The sequence below is a fragment of the Cyrtonyx montezumae genome, unplaced genomic scaffold (genome assembly GCF_038088225.1).
Source record: "Cyrtonyx montezumae isolate F1298 unplaced genomic scaffold, pur_monq_1.0 scaffold_7, whole genome shotgun sequence".
Taxonomy (NCBI): Eukaryota; Metazoa; Chordata; class Aves; order Galliformes; family Odontophoridae; genus Cyrtonyx; species Cyrtonyx montezumae.
The window spans coordinates 28,471,247-28,492,655 of NW_027072078.1; the positions used below are offsets into that span (position 1 = coordinate 28,471,247).

The 21,409-nt window shown below is 36.3% G+C and overlaps 1 protein-coding gene across 1 annotated transcript in view; it reads right to left on the bottom strand.

Annotated features, from left to right (window-relative positions):
• Positions 1-3,149: 3,149 nt before the first annotated feature.
• DPP10 (dipeptidyl peptidase like 10) overlaps positions 3,150-21,409 on the bottom strand; it is a 197,629-nt gene continuing 179,369 nt past the window's right edge. The window contains exons 17-26 of the mRNA XM_065750344.1: positions 19,278-19,325; positions 17,105-17,203; positions 16,927-16,996; positions 10,797-10,991; positions 9,259-9,313; positions 7,812-7,911; positions 7,141-7,199; positions 6,984-7,056; positions 5,684-5,757; positions 3,150-4,684 (exon numbers count right to left, since the gene is read on the bottom strand). Coding sequence (XP_065606416.1) covers positions 4,547-4,684; positions 5,684-5,757; positions 6,984-7,056; positions 7,141-7,199; positions 7,812-7,911; positions 9,259-9,313; positions 10,797-10,991; positions 16,927-16,996; positions 17,105-17,203; positions 19,278-19,325 — 911 coding nt within the window. The 3' untranslated portion in view covers positions 3,150-4,546. The remainder of the gene's footprint in view (positions 4,685-5,683; positions 5,758-6,983; positions 7,057-7,140; positions 7,200-7,811; positions 7,912-9,258; positions 9,314-10,796; positions 10,992-16,926; positions 16,997-17,104; positions 17,204-19,277; positions 19,326-21,409) is intronic.

A 21,409-nucleotide genomic window follows, 5' to 3' on the forward strand; every position in this document is an offset into this window, starting at 1 on the left:
CCGTACCTGGAACTTAAGATGCAAACTCCATTTTATCAAAAAGCATTTTTGAAACCACTTTCCTCAGGGAAATATTTCCTGAATGTTTTCCTGACCCATCACAATCCCTTTGCAGGTTTTATTCATCAGAAACTTTATTTTTTTTTTCTTTCAATTTTTCAGTTTTCTGTCTTCATGAAATCTAAAATTGGTCAGTTAGCACTTTGTGGGATATTTTAATTAAGAAGGATTCTATGTATGTATCATTCACGTCCTCATGGCGTACAGTCATTACAAAATCAATTTTGTTGTAGTTGAGTTACATTTATGAAAAGGTAGGATATTGGATTTCTAAACTAATTACACAGGCAAGAAGTCTAGGTACAGCTTTAATGAAAATTTGGACTCTATCACTCATGTGGTTTAAATTTCCTTAATTCTACCTAAAGCAGCTCAATCTAACAGCACTGTAATTTTCTGGTGCCTATTTCCTTTTAGAAAACAGACATTTATTTTACTTACCACTGCAGAATTCTGCAAGCAGGTTTGTAGGAAGAATTTGTGTTGCACCCTGGTGAGTGAATCACCACCATCTGCAGTCCAACTACCTCCTTCTTTCTACCTCTTTTCAAAGATCCAGATACCTTGGAAGTTGCCACATCTCATGAGCTCCCAGTTGTCAGAAGCACTCTTGAAATTATTCAAAGGGAAAAGAGGAGTGATCTTAATAGTGCTGAAGGATGCTTTGGAGTAGATGCACCAGTAATCAATAAATACTGGCAAGTTTCTTCCTTCCCCAGAGGCAACAGAACTTACCTGAGGCAAATGCTCAGAACACTGCATCTTACCTACACGCTTTTAGGCTGTTTGAAAGAAACTTGTGTTCAGTCTCTCTGGGCTACTCTTCTCTTTGCTCTGGTTTCTTCAGTAACAGCTAATAGAACTGTAAGGAAGAATACTAGGTCACACCTTGCATCCTCTGCATTTTATTAGCAGAGCCAACACTCAGAACTCCGAACTTGCCATGGAGAATCTTTTGCTTCAGATCAAATACAAGCTCTTCTCTCTTAAAAAGCACAATTTCTCACCTAAATAAATCGGACTCCACACTTGAAATAAGTGCCAGAACTGAGAGAACTGAGGTTATCACCTTCATTTTCAGACATGGGTGGATCTACACGTGCCAGAAACACAGGAATAACAAGCAGTTGGTTACAGGGAACTGTAGTGAACATTCAAACTAATTCAGAAATATTTTTGCTAAAAGACTAAAAGATTAAAATACTGAATCTAAAAGTAACCAGCCTATTTTTTTTTTTTTTTAACTCAACTATCTGGAAAATATGTTCCAACTGATGTACAGTTACAACTGATTTCGCAATATAATTGAAGCTTCAATATGACCTACAGTTTTCATAGATTTTGCAAGTTCTAACAGCAGAAAAAGAACACAAAAATCAAGAACGTCAGATAAGCTCTAGCAAGCAGTAAAGAGATATGCTGATTCTCTAAGTTTCCATAAATTACTAGGTCTAGTCCAGTGAATGTCATATTGTAAGGACAGCTGAATCAAAGAGTGCCTTTGCAGTCCTAAAACAGTATCACAGTGCTTAACAATGGGTAAAGCTACAGAAAAATCTATGCTTTACATCGTATTTCTGTGCTATGCATCCTGATCAACATTTTTGATAACATTCTAATTAATAAGTGACTGCAACTTGATATGCATGTAGAGTCTTCCAGAGAACCATATTAAGTTGTGCCAAAAGTGAATTAAATATCTGAACTAGTTAGCAAGAGTAGTGATAGCTCTGGACCTTCACTTGCACCAAATCCTTTAGCTTGAATCAGAGGCTGCATCTGAAAATCTTTTTGCAATAACCGAATTTAAACTCATACTTAAAAATCTCACAAAAAACAATATAGTTTGATGCTTGCCTTTGTATATATATCTTTATATAAAAATATATGTATTTGCAGGACAAGAAGTTAAAAAGCAGACTACACTTCCATACAAATAACCCACATTTCAGATACCAAACACAGTTTAAGCATTCCAGTAATCCTGGCAAAAGCATTCCTATAGAAGTCAAGTCCTCACACCACCTTCATATTAATGTAAATTGATTAAAATGGGAGATGAGATGTTGGTACAGAAAGAGTAGGGAACGGTGACCTGAAATAGAGAGGTGCCAGGTGGTAAAAAAATGGAGATAGAATGTGGGCTCAAAGTTAAGGGATATACTGCCAAAGGCACAGATCCAAGGTAAAATGCTTCCTGTGCACATAAATAGACCTATTGCTGAGACACATGCCTTGTTTTGTTTGCTTTTGCAGACAACTAAAGGTGACAGGCGTGAAATGTAGTAAATCTGAACGCACGCTGGGTGTCTCTCAGGGAAGCAACCAGTGAGTGCTGGGAAGACTCAGCCTTCTCATGGTGTCTAAGTACACTCAACACGTGCACACAAACTGTGCTCTTTTGTGTACGTTTAGCTGAAATTGGAAAAAAAAACATCTGGAGGCGCTCCACTGGATTAGGGCCTCCTCTACAGCGCCTGGTTACAAAAATCACTGGTATTATCAAGTATTATTAAGTACAGTGTGTAATTCAGAAAATCACAATCTGGAAGTCTCAGTCAATAAAAGATGTTAAAAAGTTGTTCCCCTAGTAAAAAATAAAAATAAAAAAAAATACAAGACTTCATAAATTTCATTTAAAAAAAAAAGTCTTTTTTTTTTTTTTTATGGCCTTATAATAATCAACACAGGTACTCTGTCCACAGCAAAGCCACGCTATGTGGTGACACCAGGATCTAGACAAGGTGTCCTTGCACAATAAAAATAGTTGAACATTACTAATAAAACAAGATTACTAAGCATTAGAAGACAGAGGTTTCAGGGTTCCATAAAACCATACCTTTCAGTCAAATTAATTATTTGCATCATAAAAAAATGCTAAGTTGAAGAAAATATTTCAGAAGAAAGAAAAACAAGTAGAAAGCTTCAGGTGATTTTTGATTATGTTAAAAATAATTTCTATTTTTTAATAAAATATGCAGAACTTTGCATCTTAAATACTGTAAGTTACCTTCCAGAATTTACTTGCTTTTTAATTTCACAAAAAATGAAACCTTAATTGGGTAGAAAAGTATCTGGAGCATAGCATCTATCAGGAGTTTTCACAAACCTTCACAAAGGTACGTCAAATTATTTCAGGGATTGGAAGTAATATTCTGCAAACTCAAACTGGCTGCCTTGCTTACTTCATAGATCCAATTCCTACTGCTGGAACTCACCTTGGCAAACAAACAGATGTACGAGGGGGCTCATCCTCAGAACAAATAAGAGAATTTCACTTGTCAGGATCTTCCCTTGACTTGAATGAAAAACATTTCATTTCTTTGAGACGTTGTAGAATCTAAATCCAGTTGCAAGAGACATAATGAGCAGCCCTGAAATAAAAATGTATGCTATTCCAGCTACGTGGCCACCTCAAGGAACTTCAGATCTAAATCTGAGACCAGATGGAAGAAAGGAACATTCACTATACAAAATAATTTCTCGTGTGAAGAGTAAATTATTACTCAGTGGCATTATACTGTTAATAACTTTTCTTTATCTGAAACTATAATTTAATATTTATGAATCTAATTTACATGTGACAAAGTAGCATATTCTAAAATTAGACTGTAACCAGCAAACTATTAATTACTACAAACAATACCAAAACACAACTCAAATATATTTTAAGGAAATAATGGAGACATTTTGGACGGGGGAAAGATTTCAACTGCAGATGTTTTAAATTCAGCTGTTAACTGTGTCTAAAAAAATTCTTCAAGCTTGGAACAATTTTCTGCTTAGGGAGTCTTGAGTATATACATAAGGACCAAGAATACACTACCAAAAGATCCCTTAGTGGTTACCAGTGGGTACAGTAATAATAGTAAATGCTGAAATTGAAAAAAAAAAATCCCAAACATTTTGAATATCAGTGTTACATGATGTAATAGGCAATATATCCCCTTGGAGCAGAAACTAGAGAAAAATATCGTGCCCTTTTTATTATCTCTGTGGTTTCTTATGTGTAATAGACAGCAGAAGAATTGCACTTATTGTAACATTGCAGTGAAGTGTTAGATTGCAGGTCACTTTTTAAAATATTAGTGGCCATAATACTTACGATACGTTGCGCATTATGCAAAGATGAATAAAGATGTGCATTTAAATTAAAAACGAGCAACCACTTACAGAACCAACAGTGAGGTGTAACATAACAAACATGCACTAACCCTACATTTATGCAAAACTAAGTTCTTCCAGGAAACTGTAACCAACTGTTGACCTTCTACAAAGGTAAAGGTTTTGTCCCTTGGTAATGTGTCTGGACTTTGTAGTCGAATTCCAGTTTATTAGCTCATTGTCTGTAAATGTGCTGTTCCACTGTGATATCCTTTAGCTGCCCTTGAGCTTCTGCAGAATCTGCAATCTCACAGTCACTTTTATTTAAGGTTTTATTGAGCCACAAAGTAAGTCCCCTTCAGTACTACACAAATAGGCTTCCTTATTCATCCTCTTCAGGTTCCTGTGGTAAAATTGGTGTCTCCTCCTTTAAACAAGCACTAAAAAACCCAAGGATTGTGCTGTAAAGGTGATATTTGCTTTTCTCAGAAGCAACATTATGACCTTCATCCGGGTAGATCTAGCAGAGGAAAAAGGAAAAAGAGTAAATACTTTCTCAAAGGCCTTTCAAACATTTAGGGCTCTAATTTTCTTTCTCCAATCTTCAAAATGTTTTAGGTGACAACAGGATGATAACATTAGTCTTACAGTATCAAGTCAAGCTAATAAAACTCAAAGCAAAATCCATTCTCTTGGAATTTGGAACTAAAGAGAAAGCAACTGCAGTGCGCTGTGCAGAAGTGAATAAATTTACATTCACACTCCCTGTGCTTACACCAGTACATTTTGCTGGCATTTTCAATGATGTCTAGGCGCTCAGATCTCATCGTCTAATTAGACTAATTACCTCGTATTTTTAGAGCCTTCTTAATATCCTTGATTCATATAATTATTAAGGTTGGAAAAGACCACTAAGATCCTCCAGTCAAACCCCAGTGCACCTCTACCACACTCTCTAACCACATTCCTCAGTCTCACGTATCCAGTTTTGAACACCTCCATGGATGATGACTCTATGACCCCCCGCCCCCAGGCAGCCTGCTCCAATGCATCACCAATCTTTCTGAGAAATTTTTTTTTCTAGTACTCAATATTCTAGGTGTTCAATGAAAAATCTTATTCATGTTTTTAATTGCATTCCCATCTCATCTAAAGCCCACCATTTTCCTCTCACAGGTGGATATGGAAAGTTTTATCTCAAATGAGATTCTCCCAAGTGAGGCTGAACAAGATTTTGCATATTATAAAAAGCGTGCCTGGACAATAAAGCACTTAGTACAGCACTAAAGTATGAGCAGATGGAAAAAAAACAAAGAAGAAAGAAGAAAAAGAGCCGAGAGGAACAAAATAGGTTTTTTATATCCATAATAGTAGTAAGAAACTGGGATGAAACAATGTTCTAGCTGCCAACAGTTGCAATACTGCTGCAGTGGTTGGGAGTGTCTCTCTCTTGCTAGAAATAGCAAGCTGAAGTTAAATGTTGAGTTGTGTTTACAAGAGGTGCCACAGACGTACATACCTGCATAGTGTAATTAACTCCAGCTTTTATTAGATGCTTAATTAGTTCTGCTGAATGCTGGAAGTGGACTTTAGCTGCAAGACAACATTTAGATATTATTAGAACAAATGAGGCCATATAAAGTGTTTACCTGTTAAATAGCTTTGACTGAAAACATCTCGTCTCTGTCATTGACAGAACAGAGCTGAGCAGCCCTCTGCTTGCCCAGAAAGGCAGAGCCCACCCATCAAAAGCCACAGAGCTCCTAGCACTGGGGCTCTGGAGAAGCAGCTGGGACCCAGAAAAGCTGCGCTGAACTGGCACTGCGCAAGGACTCCCCTTCTTTTATACACACTGAAATAGATTAGAGGTGTGTAAAGCCATTCTGTTTGAACATCGTGACAGTTTATAATTGTGCTAAGGGAAAGCACATCACATTTTCTTCTGCTTGAACAAGGCTATTACAAGCTCATAGTTCTTCAGGTAATGGCCTTTCTGCAACATATCAGAAACTTAATCTTTGTGTGATGAAAACAGGCAACTTTATTACTGTGTCCTCCCCCTGCAGAGTGCTGTGAGTGGGCTGGGCAGTGTCACTGGATGTGGTATTAAGTAAGGGCAGCTATTAATCAGGCACAGCTCTGAACAGCCCACACTGCTAAGCCTGCCATCAGAATCCCAATTCTATCACTTCTGCTGCATCAAAGAGCATTCTTCAGCTTCACGTCAGTTAGGAAAGTTCAGAAAAATACACTGCGGGTACATTTAAATCTAGTTAAAAATCTCTCTTGATTGACACATCCTATAATTCCATTTATAATGCTTTAAGTTGTTTTGATTTACTTATTCTCTGTCTTATGCTACTGATTAAACTACTGGTGCTATAAAAGGTACCCTGTAGCGCTGGCTTCAGATGCTTTGGCACTGCTCTGTAATTAATTAGCTGAATTTAACTCCTCATTTGGTTCTGTGCCTCACCAAATGTACTTATAACTCTTTCCTCGGCTGCAGAATCTCCACGAATTTAAAAGTCCATTAAAAATGTAAGTTTTTCCTTTAATACTCCATAGAATACCTTTCACTAGCAAGATGGTGGTCCACAAGATTTAAAAAAAATAACAACACACAGCACCTAAAAGGTACAAATATTTAGCAAAGAGAAACGTCATCAGTTTAGAGTTACAAATGACAACTGAAACAGAATATCTAATATTAACATCTAATATATATCTAATATCCTATCAGAAGGAGGTAACTCCAAATGGTTCTTGCTGGGTGTTGCCTCCTGACTCCAAATGTAATTGCATCTGTGAATACTTACTGTCAGCTGTCCCATGAACTATTAGCATATTTGCTTCTTTTAAACCATGAAGATTGTGTAATACACTGGATGCCTAGTAAATAAACACACACAGAAGTGTTAAGTGTATTTTGAAAATAAAACTACAATTTCAAGTTATTTGTTTATGGTAATTTACCTGATAGGTATTTTCGTCTTTTGATGGAATACCAAGATATCTTTCTGAAAAAGCTGATGCTATGGCAGAGAACAAAAACAAAAAAACAAGAACGATAAACCCTGGTGGAATTCATCAAAATCTGTTCTATTTTAAAATTCTTCGGTTCTGACTTACAGCAAGGAGGAGCTTTTTATGGCGTTTTTATGGCATATGTGGAACACAAGGTGCTCATTTAAAAACCAGAATCCATTAAAACCCTAACGTGGTCTGATCTCCTGAGCACCAGTCCACATTCCAACACGTGTGCCCAATGCTTCACAAACAGAACCCAATATCCTGTGACTGAATGACAACGTGCCTGATATCCTACAGAGTTCTACCACTAACTTTAAAACATTCATTTTGCATTAACAACTTTAATTCAGGCAGATCTACAGGTTCTAAGGAAACAGGTAAAGCAAATGAATTTCAGTGAAAGCGGGAAACAGAACCTGTTTGACAAAAATGTGTGGTGTTACTAATAACACTTCTGTTGCATGTTTTGGGAAACTGTCCCAGTGTGAGCTGTGCTTTTACTTAAAGGGGAGAGCAAGACAACGAGGTGAGACTCAGCTGATATTGTTGCATTTTCTCCCAGTTGTTTAGATGAATAAAAGCTATCCCAAAGGTGAAGGGTGGGGAATACTCACCGTACAACTTCATGTCTGTAATCGGTGCCACCACAGCTCCGCATTTGAAAAGCCGCTCACTGGATTTCAGAATCATTGAAGCAATGTAGCCACCGTATCCCTAACAATGGACATTACAGTGAGATCTCTGTTTGTTCATTTCTTTTTCGCCATTATGAGGTTAGAGGCATCACGCAAATCCCACGGTATCATTTTATTGCATTTATTTATATCTGAAGGAATTGTTTTTAAGAAACATGTAGGAATTTTTATACCTAAAAATTAAGACTGAATAAACATCTTATTTGGCCTAGTTGTGATTTTTAAACTAAGTAACTGAATAACACTGCATAAACTTCCACGTATGCTCCTAGTTTCATCATGATACCTGGGGTCAGTAAGAGATCTGAAAATTATTGGGGGAGAGGAACAACAAAATTAAGCAACCAAACAAAGAAGGTAAGGCTCTGGGGAGCTTGACATAGGCAGGAAGATTTGTATTCACTTTCTAATACACACAGATCGCTCCAAAAGTAATGCCTTCTATTTATTTCAAAGGAAACAAAGAACTCAATAACACTTAGAGCAAATGATCAGCTAAAAGACACCATTTTTCAACAGTCACCACCATCAGCTATGCATTGTTGACAGCAATGAACAAGATGATTTCTAAAATAAGCTATATACATCCTAATTCTAAAACTTTTTTTTTTGTCATTAGAATATAACCTAGAGGTGAGAGGTTAACTAGCTTGAAAATGGTACATTTCCCTGAATTCAAAGCAATGCTGAAGCTTATTGAATTCCCCAGTTCTTGCTCTTCACCTGCTCATGTTTACACTTCTCATTTCGCCTTCTTTCAGAAAACGAACAGGTATGCGATCATCAATAATATTTTGTAGATTAAAAAAATTTCAGTTTAGCCTTTGCCAGTTAAGCAGAACTACGTTTACATGTGTGTTCTATGGTAACAGTGGATTGCCATGTCACTGTTAGGAAACTGTTGAATCTTCTATTGAAAATAGAGACAGTCAGTAGAATATTTTGATATAAAAGTTGTATTAGAAAGAAATAATCAATTAACTGCAGCCCAAATGTTCAAGACCCAGGCTTTTAAAATACTAAGCGTGTATTAAAAATTTCTAATGAAAAAAGAAAGCAACACTCATTCTGTAAAACAAATACTGCAGTAACATAAAACTAATCTAATTAACCTCAAATACCTATTCCGAGAAGAAAAAAATCCAGAATGTAAAGTAAATTATGGCAGTTCATCCCCTACACATAGATATTCCTTTTAAAAACTGAAATTGTGTTAGGAAAAGATTATCTATCTATCTATCTATTTATATTTTCCTAACACTATGTATATATATATATATATATAAAAATATATGTATTTTTTAAGAACTGATAATATTCTCTTGAAGAAGCATGATGATACATCCCACTGTTTTTTGCACATTACCTTTCCAAATATACTCAGTCTCTTGGGATCAATGAAAGGCTGTTTCAATAATGATCTGCAAGGAGAAAAAAATATTTTTATTTTGGTGAATCTACTATATAAAGAAAATTACTTGTACTGTAAGGAATTGTCATATTGGGGGATAAGGCAGAAGAACAAATTACAACAATAAAATTGATATTACACGGGGAAATGTGATTTTATTTCAAATTCCTCCTCTGTATGGCAGACATATGCTGTTGGACTCACCTCACCTAACTTTAAATACCTGAATTTAATGTCTAAATTGACCATTTATATCTGTTACTTGCCTGAAATCAAGGAGAGCACTCTCAAAGAGCCTTTCTTCCCACTTGCTTCAAGCACTTCCCTCAGCCCAGGAAAATTATCCTCTAGAAATGCCAGGATCATCCACTGGCTCGAGCTTAAATGACTTTCTCTGATCAGTTGCCAAGTTTGCAGACAGCCGAAGGATGGTAAAATGAATGCAACTTCCTAAGTCTAGATAACGAATCAAATAACTAATTATCTCACCAAAGCAATTAATCAGCAATGGTGACAGAATAACCTTAGGCCCAAATCCACCTGATTTTGATGAGACAGAAACAATTGCAGTACTGGTTAAGGGCACCCTCCAATTTTCCAATGTAATGGATCCAAAATGAGGCCAGATGTCATTTAGTTTAAAAGTGAGTATTTAAACAGAGAGCTCAGATGTCACAGCACATGAGATCTTCTATGACCTGCTCCCAGTGGCCCTTCTTGCTAAGGTCACTAGAACACCTGCAGAATGAATTGCTCTGCTCAATACAACCCATTCCTGACCAATACAAATGTGAAGAGCTCCACTGCTCAGATCTGTCATGCCATACCTACTCATTCATTAGTTGAAGGATGGATACTTCTCAAAGAAAAGAAATATCTGGTTAAAAGATTGTCCTTATTGTTCCTTAAGGATCCCTAGAAAATGTTGATCCAGACCTTGGTATTAATCCACTGGCTTTTTGCATCCTGAGTAAAGACAGTTGCCAAGACTCTGTGTGATTCATCTACGGAGAGTGATGACTTTCTTATGCAGCTTCAAATGACAAATAAATAGGCATCTGCCCAAATTTTCCTCTCGTTTACACCATTATAACTCCAGTTGTATTGTACAATAACATGAGAACTCTATGGTGGGAATGAGAGCAGCATCCTTTCATATTCATCTAAATTATTATAAAATATTAGAACATAAAAGTAGTTAAACATAACCATCTTTGCTGTAAGAAATTTTCCTAAGGAAAATTCAAATTAGAAATTAGCTCAGAAGGCATATTCTCTTTACCAATGAGAATTGCAAACATATAAAGCAAGCAGCCCTAATCTTTAACTTTCTGCAATGAAAAGGCTATTATTTCAAAATCTGCAGTTGCATTAAAAATAAACACTAATGGTATTTAATGTGTAAACAAAGCATTTAGGTAGCTTCAGTTAAAAATATTTATTTATCAAGGTGGAAGCATGGTAAAAGAGAAGAAAAGTTTGGACATACGTACTCTACGGCCGCTATTTGGTCCTTCACTTCCACTGATCCTAAGCATCGGTGGACCTCCTGTAGGATCTTGAGGCCTTGAAATCCACTCCCTCTGCCATCAAATCGAGCTACGATGACATTATCAGAGTTGACAAGCACTGAGTCCCAGTCAATGTGAAATTTATCTGTAACCAACTGGCTGCCTGGAGCTTCATCACTGCAAATACCAACACACCAGACACAAACGAAGACTATTGACAATGTGATGTGCTTTGTCGTTCTTCGATATTTTATTCAACCTAGATGGCACAGTTAGGGTGGTTATGCAATCCTGTTGAATTAATATCCCTTGCACTGATATTGTTCCATTTGACAGTGCTGCTATCCATTCAGCAGCAGTATGCAAAATGATTTCTTGAACCATAGCTGAAGTGTTGCCAACAGTTGAATACATTTTATAGAAAGAACCAGAAAATTAAATCAGTGAGTGCTGCTTATAGGTTAAACTGAACAAAACATCATCTCTAATGGTTAGTTCAGTTCTGAGAAGGCTCACATACAGTTTGCTAAGTTGCACAAAACACAGAAGAAGGAAAATTCACTGAGTACACTGATTGTGATTTTGTAGAATATATAATGCTATTAAGATGGTTTCCATATTAAAAAAAAATTGCATTAGTGTGCCCTCAAATGGATTTGTTGAAATTGGGTAAAAAGAAGACTAAAGTACACACTGGAGAAAATTGTATTTTCTCCACTCAATTCACAACAAGGAATGGGTGCAAGCAGCAGTGATAAGTCTATTTTATGACCAAAAAGAAAAGTATTTTAGAGCAGAAATCATGGAAAAGAATGGGAGAATGCATTTTCTATGGGAATAATAAGCATCTTACATTGAAACCAAATATACTATTTTCCCTCCAAAGAAAATAAAATGTCAGTTTTAAAAGAGAGGCTTGTCATTATTTTTCCCCCAAGAAAAATGCAGAATAAGAGAGCAGGCTACTATGAAGTTGTACAAAATACTTCTTTGCAGACTGCGTCTGCCAGCTGAATGCAAATTAAAAAATAACAGTTTCTGTGTTGACTGTATGGAAATTAGATTGGACAGTGTCTGCAGGAATATCTTGTCTAAGGTGAAAGACATATGAACTGACAGAAATTATTATTTTGCCGAAGAAGTCTTAGCTTAAGGGTTATATAAACCTGAGGTGAGGAAAAAAATTCTTATATAATAACTACTGTCTTATATTTACAACAGAGTTCTGATTCATTATCATTTTTATTGGCTATGGATAGCATAGATCACCTTCAAGGTAACTGTCTTACTAATTGGCAAATGTATGATGAATATATATGTTCTCAAATTCAGGAGGATTTCATGTAGACATAGCTGCTGTATCAGGCACTTAAATATGGACTACTCAGCTGCAGAGTTAGTAAAAATGTTTTACACTTGATTCATCATTATCCTGTTTATCACTTTTACACGTGTTTAAAAGAAGAAAGGCTGCTTTCTTAACAACTTCAGTTGTGATTACACACAATTGTGACAACTGTGAACAACGCAGAGATATGATCTTGGAAACACTGACTAATGAGGTCTGAAGAAAACAGAAGTTTCAGAAGTGTACTACCATTACCACTTGTAATAAGGGCAAGAGCAGAACAATTCTTTCAATTTATGGTAATGGTACGCAGCAAGATTTTCAGAAGCTGTCTTCATTTGACATAGTTTCACTGAGTTTCCACCAATAATTCCAAAAGCAGTAGCTTCACATCAGCTGACTTGAAGCACCTCTAGCATTTCTTCTCAATGGACTGCTTTTTTGGAAACAGCTCTCCATTGGCTAATTCATTTCAAGACTGTCCACATAAGTAGTTTGTGGCAGGCATTTAAAGCCATTTACCCTTAGGTACATGTCAAAATTCCCATTAGCATTAAAAGGTCTCTTTACTCCTCATCTGGTACTATAAAGTGATGCTGATTATCGGAGGTGTGTTTCCTATCCACAAAGACATGGCACAAATTCTATGCATCACTTAGGCCCCACTTTTACCCTTACATAAGGCTTCTGCAAGGTATTAATCCTTTATGTAAGTTTGAACACCACCCTGAGGGCTCTGTAACAAAGCAGGCTTGTTACTCCACTGCAGTAAAAGATGCAAAGCCTGATTTGTGAAGTTTGTCCTGGGATTCCAGCTTTCTCAAAGGGCAGTTTTTGCTTTACATTCATCGCTGCTTACAATCTAATTACAGTTAACTTCTACTCAGTGGTACCCTATTTATAGGATAATTTCATGACCCCACTAGTAAACCTGAAAGGACGTCCATTCCATTTATGCTTCCATTTCTTTCAAATACAGAAGCCTTCTTTCCACTTGATTACAGATGTACATTAGGGACACAGTACTACAGAAAAGTCACAGCCAACATCATGCAAAGATACAACTTTGTAGCAGAGCAGTATCCCTGTTATCTTCAGAGTCAAACAGTAAGAGAATAAACCAAATAAACACGATACCTGATTCATTTCATTCTCCTGGTATGTGACAGCACTTAGAATCATAGAATCACTGAGGTTGGAAAAGACTTACAAGATCATCCAGTTCAACTGTCCACCACTTCTACCCACTCTTTTTTTCTTCTTCTTTTCTCCTTGCAGATATGGCCAAACAAATTAAACTACATCACCAGATGCAACTCTATTACTAAGGCAAAATCAGCTGACAGACAGGACTGAAGTAGAAAATGTAATACAAGGAATTAAATTGTTATTCTTAAAATATCTTTCAGGTCCCGAAGGATGAAGATTCTGAAAACACAATTTTGAAAACAAGAGGTGAGACACTGTCTCACGTTATCACAAAGTCTTATGCTATCTGAAAAGGAGGCGAAGTTCTGAATCTTCTCTTGTCTTTCTCTAAGAAAGATTAAACATACATTTTATTCACATTATAAAATGTGTACTGCTGGGAGGGAAGTGGAAGAGACTAAAAGATGGGGTAGCTAAAGGAGGAGATATCAGAACTATTCCCAAAGCTCTTTCTGAAAACATGATGGAAGAGGAGTGAGAAGATCGATTAAGTGCCACAGCAGCAGGACCACACTGCAAAGGAAATAGCTCAAGCCTGGCCTTCTTTTAGCCTGAAGCTAAATGGATTTTCCCTTTAGGCCATGAGATGGGTTATGAAGCTCAAAGAATAGGGAAGAATATCAGACTTTGTAGTAACAGAAGCACAATCTAGAAGTAAAATACTGCCAAGCATGGCAAAGATTGAATCAATGCAAACATTAGATGGATGGGCTGCAAAGCAATCACTGAGTCAATCACACGACTTTGGGATTTCAACAAAATTAAACTTTTGTTTCACAGGGAAAGAACTGGCCAAATAAAAAAGCATTATCTGCAAGTATATTCCAGTCCAAGTATTGGAAGCCACTGTGTATTTTTACTTTTCACCTTGTACCTATGCATTTACCCTTCATTTACAACAACTGACAGTTAAAAGGAGTAATATTCTTTATAACAAATGAACGGCATGTAAGATAACTATCAATACAGAGAGCATTATCATACCTTGGATCTTAGACTACTTCCAAATACTTGTTTATGCCTCTACATTTTTGCTAGACTTCTAATGAGTTATTTCTAAAGCTGTAAAAACCCTGCACTTTTCTTTCCTGCCAACGGACCCAAGAGTGAACTAACTTAAGGCATAAACGGATTTGATTGCTTGTGCAAGGCCCAAATCTGAATGATATACTCGTAATTATCATGAATATGAAAACAAGTAAACAAACAAACAGAAACCTCCCAGGGACAATTCACTGTTACTTTGGGGAACACCTCGTTTTTTTTCCTTGAAAATCAGAATCCCTCCAGTTCAGTTTTACAATATCCACTTGAATACTGGACAATTTTAAACAACATTAAATAATAAATGCTGACATTTAAGATGCATCATCTGAAGATTCTGAAGGAATGAGGTTAATTATGTTCAAGAAAAAATAAAGGATGCTTATCACATCTCATTTTATTACTCAGATTAAATGCCAGAAACTTTACTTAATCTTATTTCCTATAGCTTACTAAGAAGCACATCTTCCTGCTATTTTAATGAGTAATAGCAACTATAATGAGCAAATCAAGGATTTGGAATTTAAACTTTGATCGTAACTGTATAGAAGAGATATGATAATTACACTTTCAGACAATTAGTGTACGTGTCTCTAATTAGCTACAATGTATGCATTATATCAGAAGAAAACTGTGAAATGCATTAGTTGTTCAGGAGAAAAACAGAAGAAAGGTGAACGTTAGAATCTATTCACCATTTTACAGCCCATGCATCACAAAAGCAGAAAGAAGAATATTGCTAATTGACAGAACTGGTTTTTACACAAGACCACATATGCAAAGCAGACTGTCTCAGGGAAAGTAAGTCTCTGAAGCAATCACTACACTGTTACATCTTATATGCCATATATACCCTCCAGTTTAGGCAACAAAGAACCAGGATCCTCTATAAACCTAAACATGGATTTATTATGGACTGTAGAGATGTATTTGGTGAATTTCTCGTTAAAATTCTCTCTTTTCCTCATCTTCTTTAGAGGATTTAGTATTACAGAGGTAAAAATTTGACTAAAAGGCAGTATCTCTCCATGACAAATATAAATACCAGTTTGTATTCACCACTGGAATTATTTTTTTTTATCCCACATGCACACCGTAAGAAATGAATAAATTAGAAGATATATCAATACATTATGAACTGGACACATTATTTACTCAGTAGACATTGTTAACAAGATAGACACTAAATTTAGACCCCATCTCAATACTGAAATAGTCTATATATTTATTAAAAGCTTTTCATTACAGAATTTCCTTTGATTTTCCTTCTTTTTTTTTTTTTCTTCCCACTGTCTGTTTAAGGTTTCCAGGCCTTCCTTTCTTCCTGAGATTCTATCTGAATATAAAGCTTCATGTTCTACCACTTGTGTATGGCAGATTATCTACTTACTAGGATACACGAAAAGATATGTTTTACACTGCTAGCACCTGCATGCCTCTGTACTCTAAGAAAAAAGAGCAAGCTCAAGCTTTTGCAGTTCCCTGTAATGCTACTGGTGTCAGTTCACACTGTCTGCTTGCCTTAAGCACACTTAAAATACCATCATGCTCCAAGACCACACTATAATATATTGCAAAGGTAAAATAATCCATGCATCCTCTTTTTCCACAAGAAAATAAAAGGTGTTCAAGAGTCACTTAAGGAAGAGAGCCTCCACAAATGCACATATATACAACTGAAAAGCCTAAACTGGGCTTAGAAATTGGTAGTTTCATGACACTCCAGCCTGTCATCTAAGAATTGAGCTGAATAGAGGAATTCAGCATCACTCAGCAGCTCAAGCTTGTGATGTTGACCTCATATACAGCAACAGGGATCTGTGCTGTCATTAAGAGGATGTCTGCTTCAGGTGATAACAGCCCAGCAGAAATTTTATTACTGCACTACCAAAGTTACAAAAATACATCTGTGTGATAGCAAAATTCATATGAATTCACTGCTTTTGAGATTGGAAGATCTATCCAAGGAGCAAGCATTCAGGAACACGAAGGCTTGTTCTTAGAGATAAGCACAACTGTGAACTCCATGAGATTCAGGAGTAAAGCCAATAAAGCAGAACTCTTAACATCAAGGTAAACTCCCTAGTTGTTTGGCCATTAGGAATCACAGTTATATTGCAGAGGACTGACAAATTTAGGGAAAGAAAAGACCTGCAAAAACAGGATAGTCCTCTATATCCATGGCATAAATAAACGAATAAATGAGCAGATGCTCTGAATGGGATCCTCTGTGGGCAGCCATTAGTATGAGTCCAGGAAAGAATGAGGAATTAGCTGTAGCTACACTTCATCAGAGAAAAATCAATCAGAACTGAAGAGGTAAAAAAAAAAATTCAGGTATCTCTTCCAGGCAGTGCCTATAACAAAATATTCCCTAGAGCTAGTCTTTTCATGCAATCCATGAGGTAATTTCACACACACCTAAAAATTCAATTTTCTAATTAGAGAATGAGATGTTTTCTATGGAATATTTTTTTTAATGATCTACTGTGATTCAATACAGATACTTACATTATTAATAGAAGGGCATACTGGTTTCGATCCGTGAAATCTTTTGGCAGTGACAACTGTAAAGGGAGTTCTTTTGAGAAAAGAGCAAGACATTAAAGGCTGGTAGTTACACAGATGAAAAGCAGTAACAGTGCAAGAAAAATTTTGGTTTGCTAAAATAAAATTTTGCCAAATTTACCGTAATCCTCAATGTGAAGCATTTTAATTTCAGTCTTGGAATTCTTTTTCTTAAAAACAGCTTCTTTCAAGACAGCATTATTTTCCAAAATATAAAACTCTGCAGAAAACAGCAAGAAAAGTCAAACTGAAAGGTACAGAGAATCATCATATCACAGAAAAATCAAGATTAAAAAAATAATAATAAAAAAATTGAAGACAAATGTGCAATGATAACTCCTCTAAATAATCTCTTTCTTTAAATATTTTCTTATAATGCATATGCTTTGCAATTTGAGAGCAACCAGCTAAATTCAAAACATATACATCTATTTGTTTTTCTAGCTCCAGAAGGCTTTGCTTTAAAACACTAATAATGAAACTGCTGATAAAATAGAAGAATGCCACCAACAGTAGTTGTTAGAAGAGAAAAAACAGCTGCTGGACAATATCCTACATCCTGCTTCTTCAGGCTGTGTATTACACATCAATATTTAGCCATTAGAACTCTACAAGACTGCTGCACCTCCTTATTTGTCTTCTCCATTTCAAGCAAGAGCAAGATTTTCCTTTTGTTTAAAGCAGCTAACAAATTTGAAGCAGTTATTTTGCATATGGAAGATAATTACTTCCTTTTTTTTTTTTTTTTTTTACTCTTTTCTGCTTTTTACTCAAATTAACAATCCTGTTTCCAAAATGGAATTTTTTTTTTTAATTAAATAATAAACTCTCCACTTCAGTCTAAAAGGGACTACTTAAAGAGCATGCCTTTTCTGGGCAGTCAACCAAAGTGGAGTAATTATACTCTCCGGATGAAATAATTGATGCAATCCATAATTATTGTTTTATTAATTGAAGAGGATAATCTAATCTTGCACTGAAACATTATAGATAAATGATCTCTCTTATTATTTGGTTTCTTGTTGCTACAGCAAACAACTTTCCTTCCAACTTTCCTTTATTCTGACCTGCTTTATTTTGCTTTAAGATGCTCTACATAAATCTCTTACAATTATTCACTATTGATAGTATATTAGATACAAATAATAAACAGTTTAAGTGTACCCACACAGAACTGAGCAGCTCTACAAAAGTCAATGTATTTTATTCTAGCAGTGTCTACCTCTTATTGAATTGGACAAAACTCCATTCTGGTTTGATAATGCACTGGGATTAACAAATACCATGGACAGTAACATTAAAAATAAAGGAAGACAAAGTACTGATTAACACTTGGTAACGTGATCCTATTGATCAGTATGCTATTTCATAATGCAAGGTCAGGTCTTCTGATGTAGTTTAATAGTAGCTGGCTTTGGCCAAAAGGAATGCAGACAAGCAGAATTCAGAATTTTTGGGTTCTGGGAAAAATTTGGGGGATAATCTGTTGAATGAAATTGGGACAGGTAATGATTGATCTAGTGGTTTTGAATGGAAACATCTTTCTCTTCCTTTGATTCACATCTTCATGCTATGTGGAACCATAGTGGAGTTGGAGGTAGTGTGGTTACCTCTACTGCACTAGAGAAAGACCTTGTGAGACCAGTTCTACAGCTCAAGGTCAGTCTTCTATTACAAAGCACATCTAACAACCAGAAAATACCTGGCTATCAATTTGGTGTCAACATACAGAAAGTAAAGAGTATAACTTCAGAATTAGAGGTATTGAATATCTCCTGATGAAGGCTGTATTCTTGGACTTGCCAATGCTGAAAGTATCAGTGGAGTTGCACTGATCTGATAAATGTGAAAACAGGGCTAAGTTCATTGTAATGTAGGTCAGATTTTACGATCTGTCCTCCAAGGACTGCACTTCAAGATAATTGAATTATAACCTTCATAAAACATCTGGAAAAAATACACAACGTCTATTGTAACCGCAGTATAATTTACATAGAAAGTTAAAAGGATGAAGAGCAATCTGCCATCTAATTAACACAGGTGTAAACAGAAGATGAAAGATATACACTTAGCATAAAACATCTGAAAAGCCTGGAAAAGTTTTAGTCATTTGATTACCTTTCTTCCATATCACTTACATATGTGGACGTCACTAAAAGGCAATTATTAGAACTTTCTATGAATGGCACCTATGTTAGTTTCCATTTATTTGTAACCATCTTCCCCTTCTCCCATGCTTCCCAAATCAGTCAAAGACAATAATAAAATATACCTATTCCATGAGGAATACTCACTTCCACTGTTACTGGTACTGTGCACGCTAACAACTGGAACACCTGGCCCTGTTTTGAAGACAGAAGAAAAACAGAGGAACTGTAGGGTTTCTAGTACTCAATATTTCAGTAAATAACAAAGAAGGAGAACATCAGTAACTTTGTAAGGCCCGATGGTGTATCTTCACACACATGCTTCACTTTAAATGCAGCAGTAATTCCACCACTGTCTATTGGGAAAGGCACAGGTAAGATTACGAGACCAACAGTGTAAAACTGAATTCCACCTCCTTAGCAAGCACTCAACCTCCCTGCATCTAAAAGGAATTTTTCATATTTTTAACTCCAGGTTGTAGCAGCAAGTGAAGGGTAAAAGAATTAGAGATACTTAAAGATATTGTATAAGATTCTCAACTTGACATTCCAAAGTTGTAATATTAGTTTGAAAGGTAAATGAATTAATGAGAATAATTTATTCTCCATGGAAAAGCTACAGAGGTGTTAAAAAATTATCACATATTTCATTTAATGATCTGCTCAAGAAACTCCTTGGGCATTTGAGTTCTGTAATAGCACCAATAACAGCATATCTCAGTGTAATGTAATCTAATCTGCATGGTAAATGAACTGTACCACTCGTCACCCCTCCCAAAAACAGAATTTGTGCACACAAAACTTTCATTTATCTCAGTAAGACAAGAGCTTGAATTGCACATGGGTTGTCCCTGTTGGGCTAGGAAGGATGATGCAGAAACACTGAGGTCCCTGAGGACGCTGTGACTGATGAAGGCATGGACTCTGCTTCGAAATTAGGAGCCAAGATTCTCTATGTATTCATTGGAGAAGAAAAGGATTTACTTCAAGAGCAGCTCAGAGACTGAGATTAATTCACATTTTTTGAGTCATCCTGAGGAAGTTGTTTCTCTCAGTTATTGTGGCACAAGCCTAGGGAACCTGTTTATCTGTAATAAATAATATGATGCCACTCACAGCCTCAGAAAGATTTTTACCAATTAAATTCTCTTCATCAAGGAAGAATATTGACAAAAATCTTGCAGGTAGTCTGCTGGCAAATCCAAGCTTTCTGCTTTAGCTCTTCAAGAGGATAATTTCTTCAGCTGCTCATTCTTTGTTTTTGTGTTGTTTTTTTTTTCCTTCAGTTCCTTCTTCTTTTGAACTTTTTGTTTCATTTTGAATTCTGATTTAAGGAAAGCAGTTGTTCAGAACCTGCTATTTTGGAGGGGAAAGCACTGGCGTTTTCAAAGCCATCTCTATTTGCTGTTCTCAAAAACAGAGCGGTGATGTCAGATTAAAGATTAAAGTAGATTAAAAACCGGTCAGAAAGGAGAAGGACTTGTGCTAAAGGCATTGTATCACAGCTCATCTGAATTAAGTACACTCTTGGATTTGCCATTGGTCCCCTCTAACTAATGCTAGACACACCTTATTCCCTGCTGTATAAAGTGGGTAAAAAAAAATTACTCTCTAACTTATCTAAATGGAGAGACTAACATCTGCTACTGTTTATGAAATGCTACAGGATAAGTCCAGAAGCACTGTAGAAAAAAGGGTGTAAGTGATGCTTGCCAAAACTGAGACTGTAAAGCTGATTCTCCTTTTACCAGACTAAAACTTAACATGTCGCTCAGGGAGGTCTCTGGAGACCTGCAATTGGTGACTACTGGTGTACTAAGACAGATCTGGCTGAGAGTAATTAAGAAGTAAAAATGACCTTAATAAAGGGGCTTACTAGGTAAACAGAAGGTGGAAGAAACTTTCATACATAAAACCAGTCCAGAGATCCCCACAGACTTTCAAGTCTCTGGGTGTGCAATTCAGTTAGGCTTTTCATTGTTGGAATATGAGTGTGGATGCACGCAGATGTGGCATCACCTGTCTCCTGAAAGTAGTTTACTTGGATGCTTGCAAGCAGCTCTATGGTAACGTTGCAGTCAACTTAAAGATACTGTCAGAAATCCATGCTATCACAGGCATTTTCCAGAGCTGTGGCAATACACTGGGGCTGTGCTACTGCCAGAACCATCAGGCTCCAGTCAACAGAAAGAAAAAGTCTAGAACAACCCCATGTTGACAGCCACATATTAATGTGAAAGGTAGAAAAAAATAATGACAGTATGTTATCAGCCCAGCCT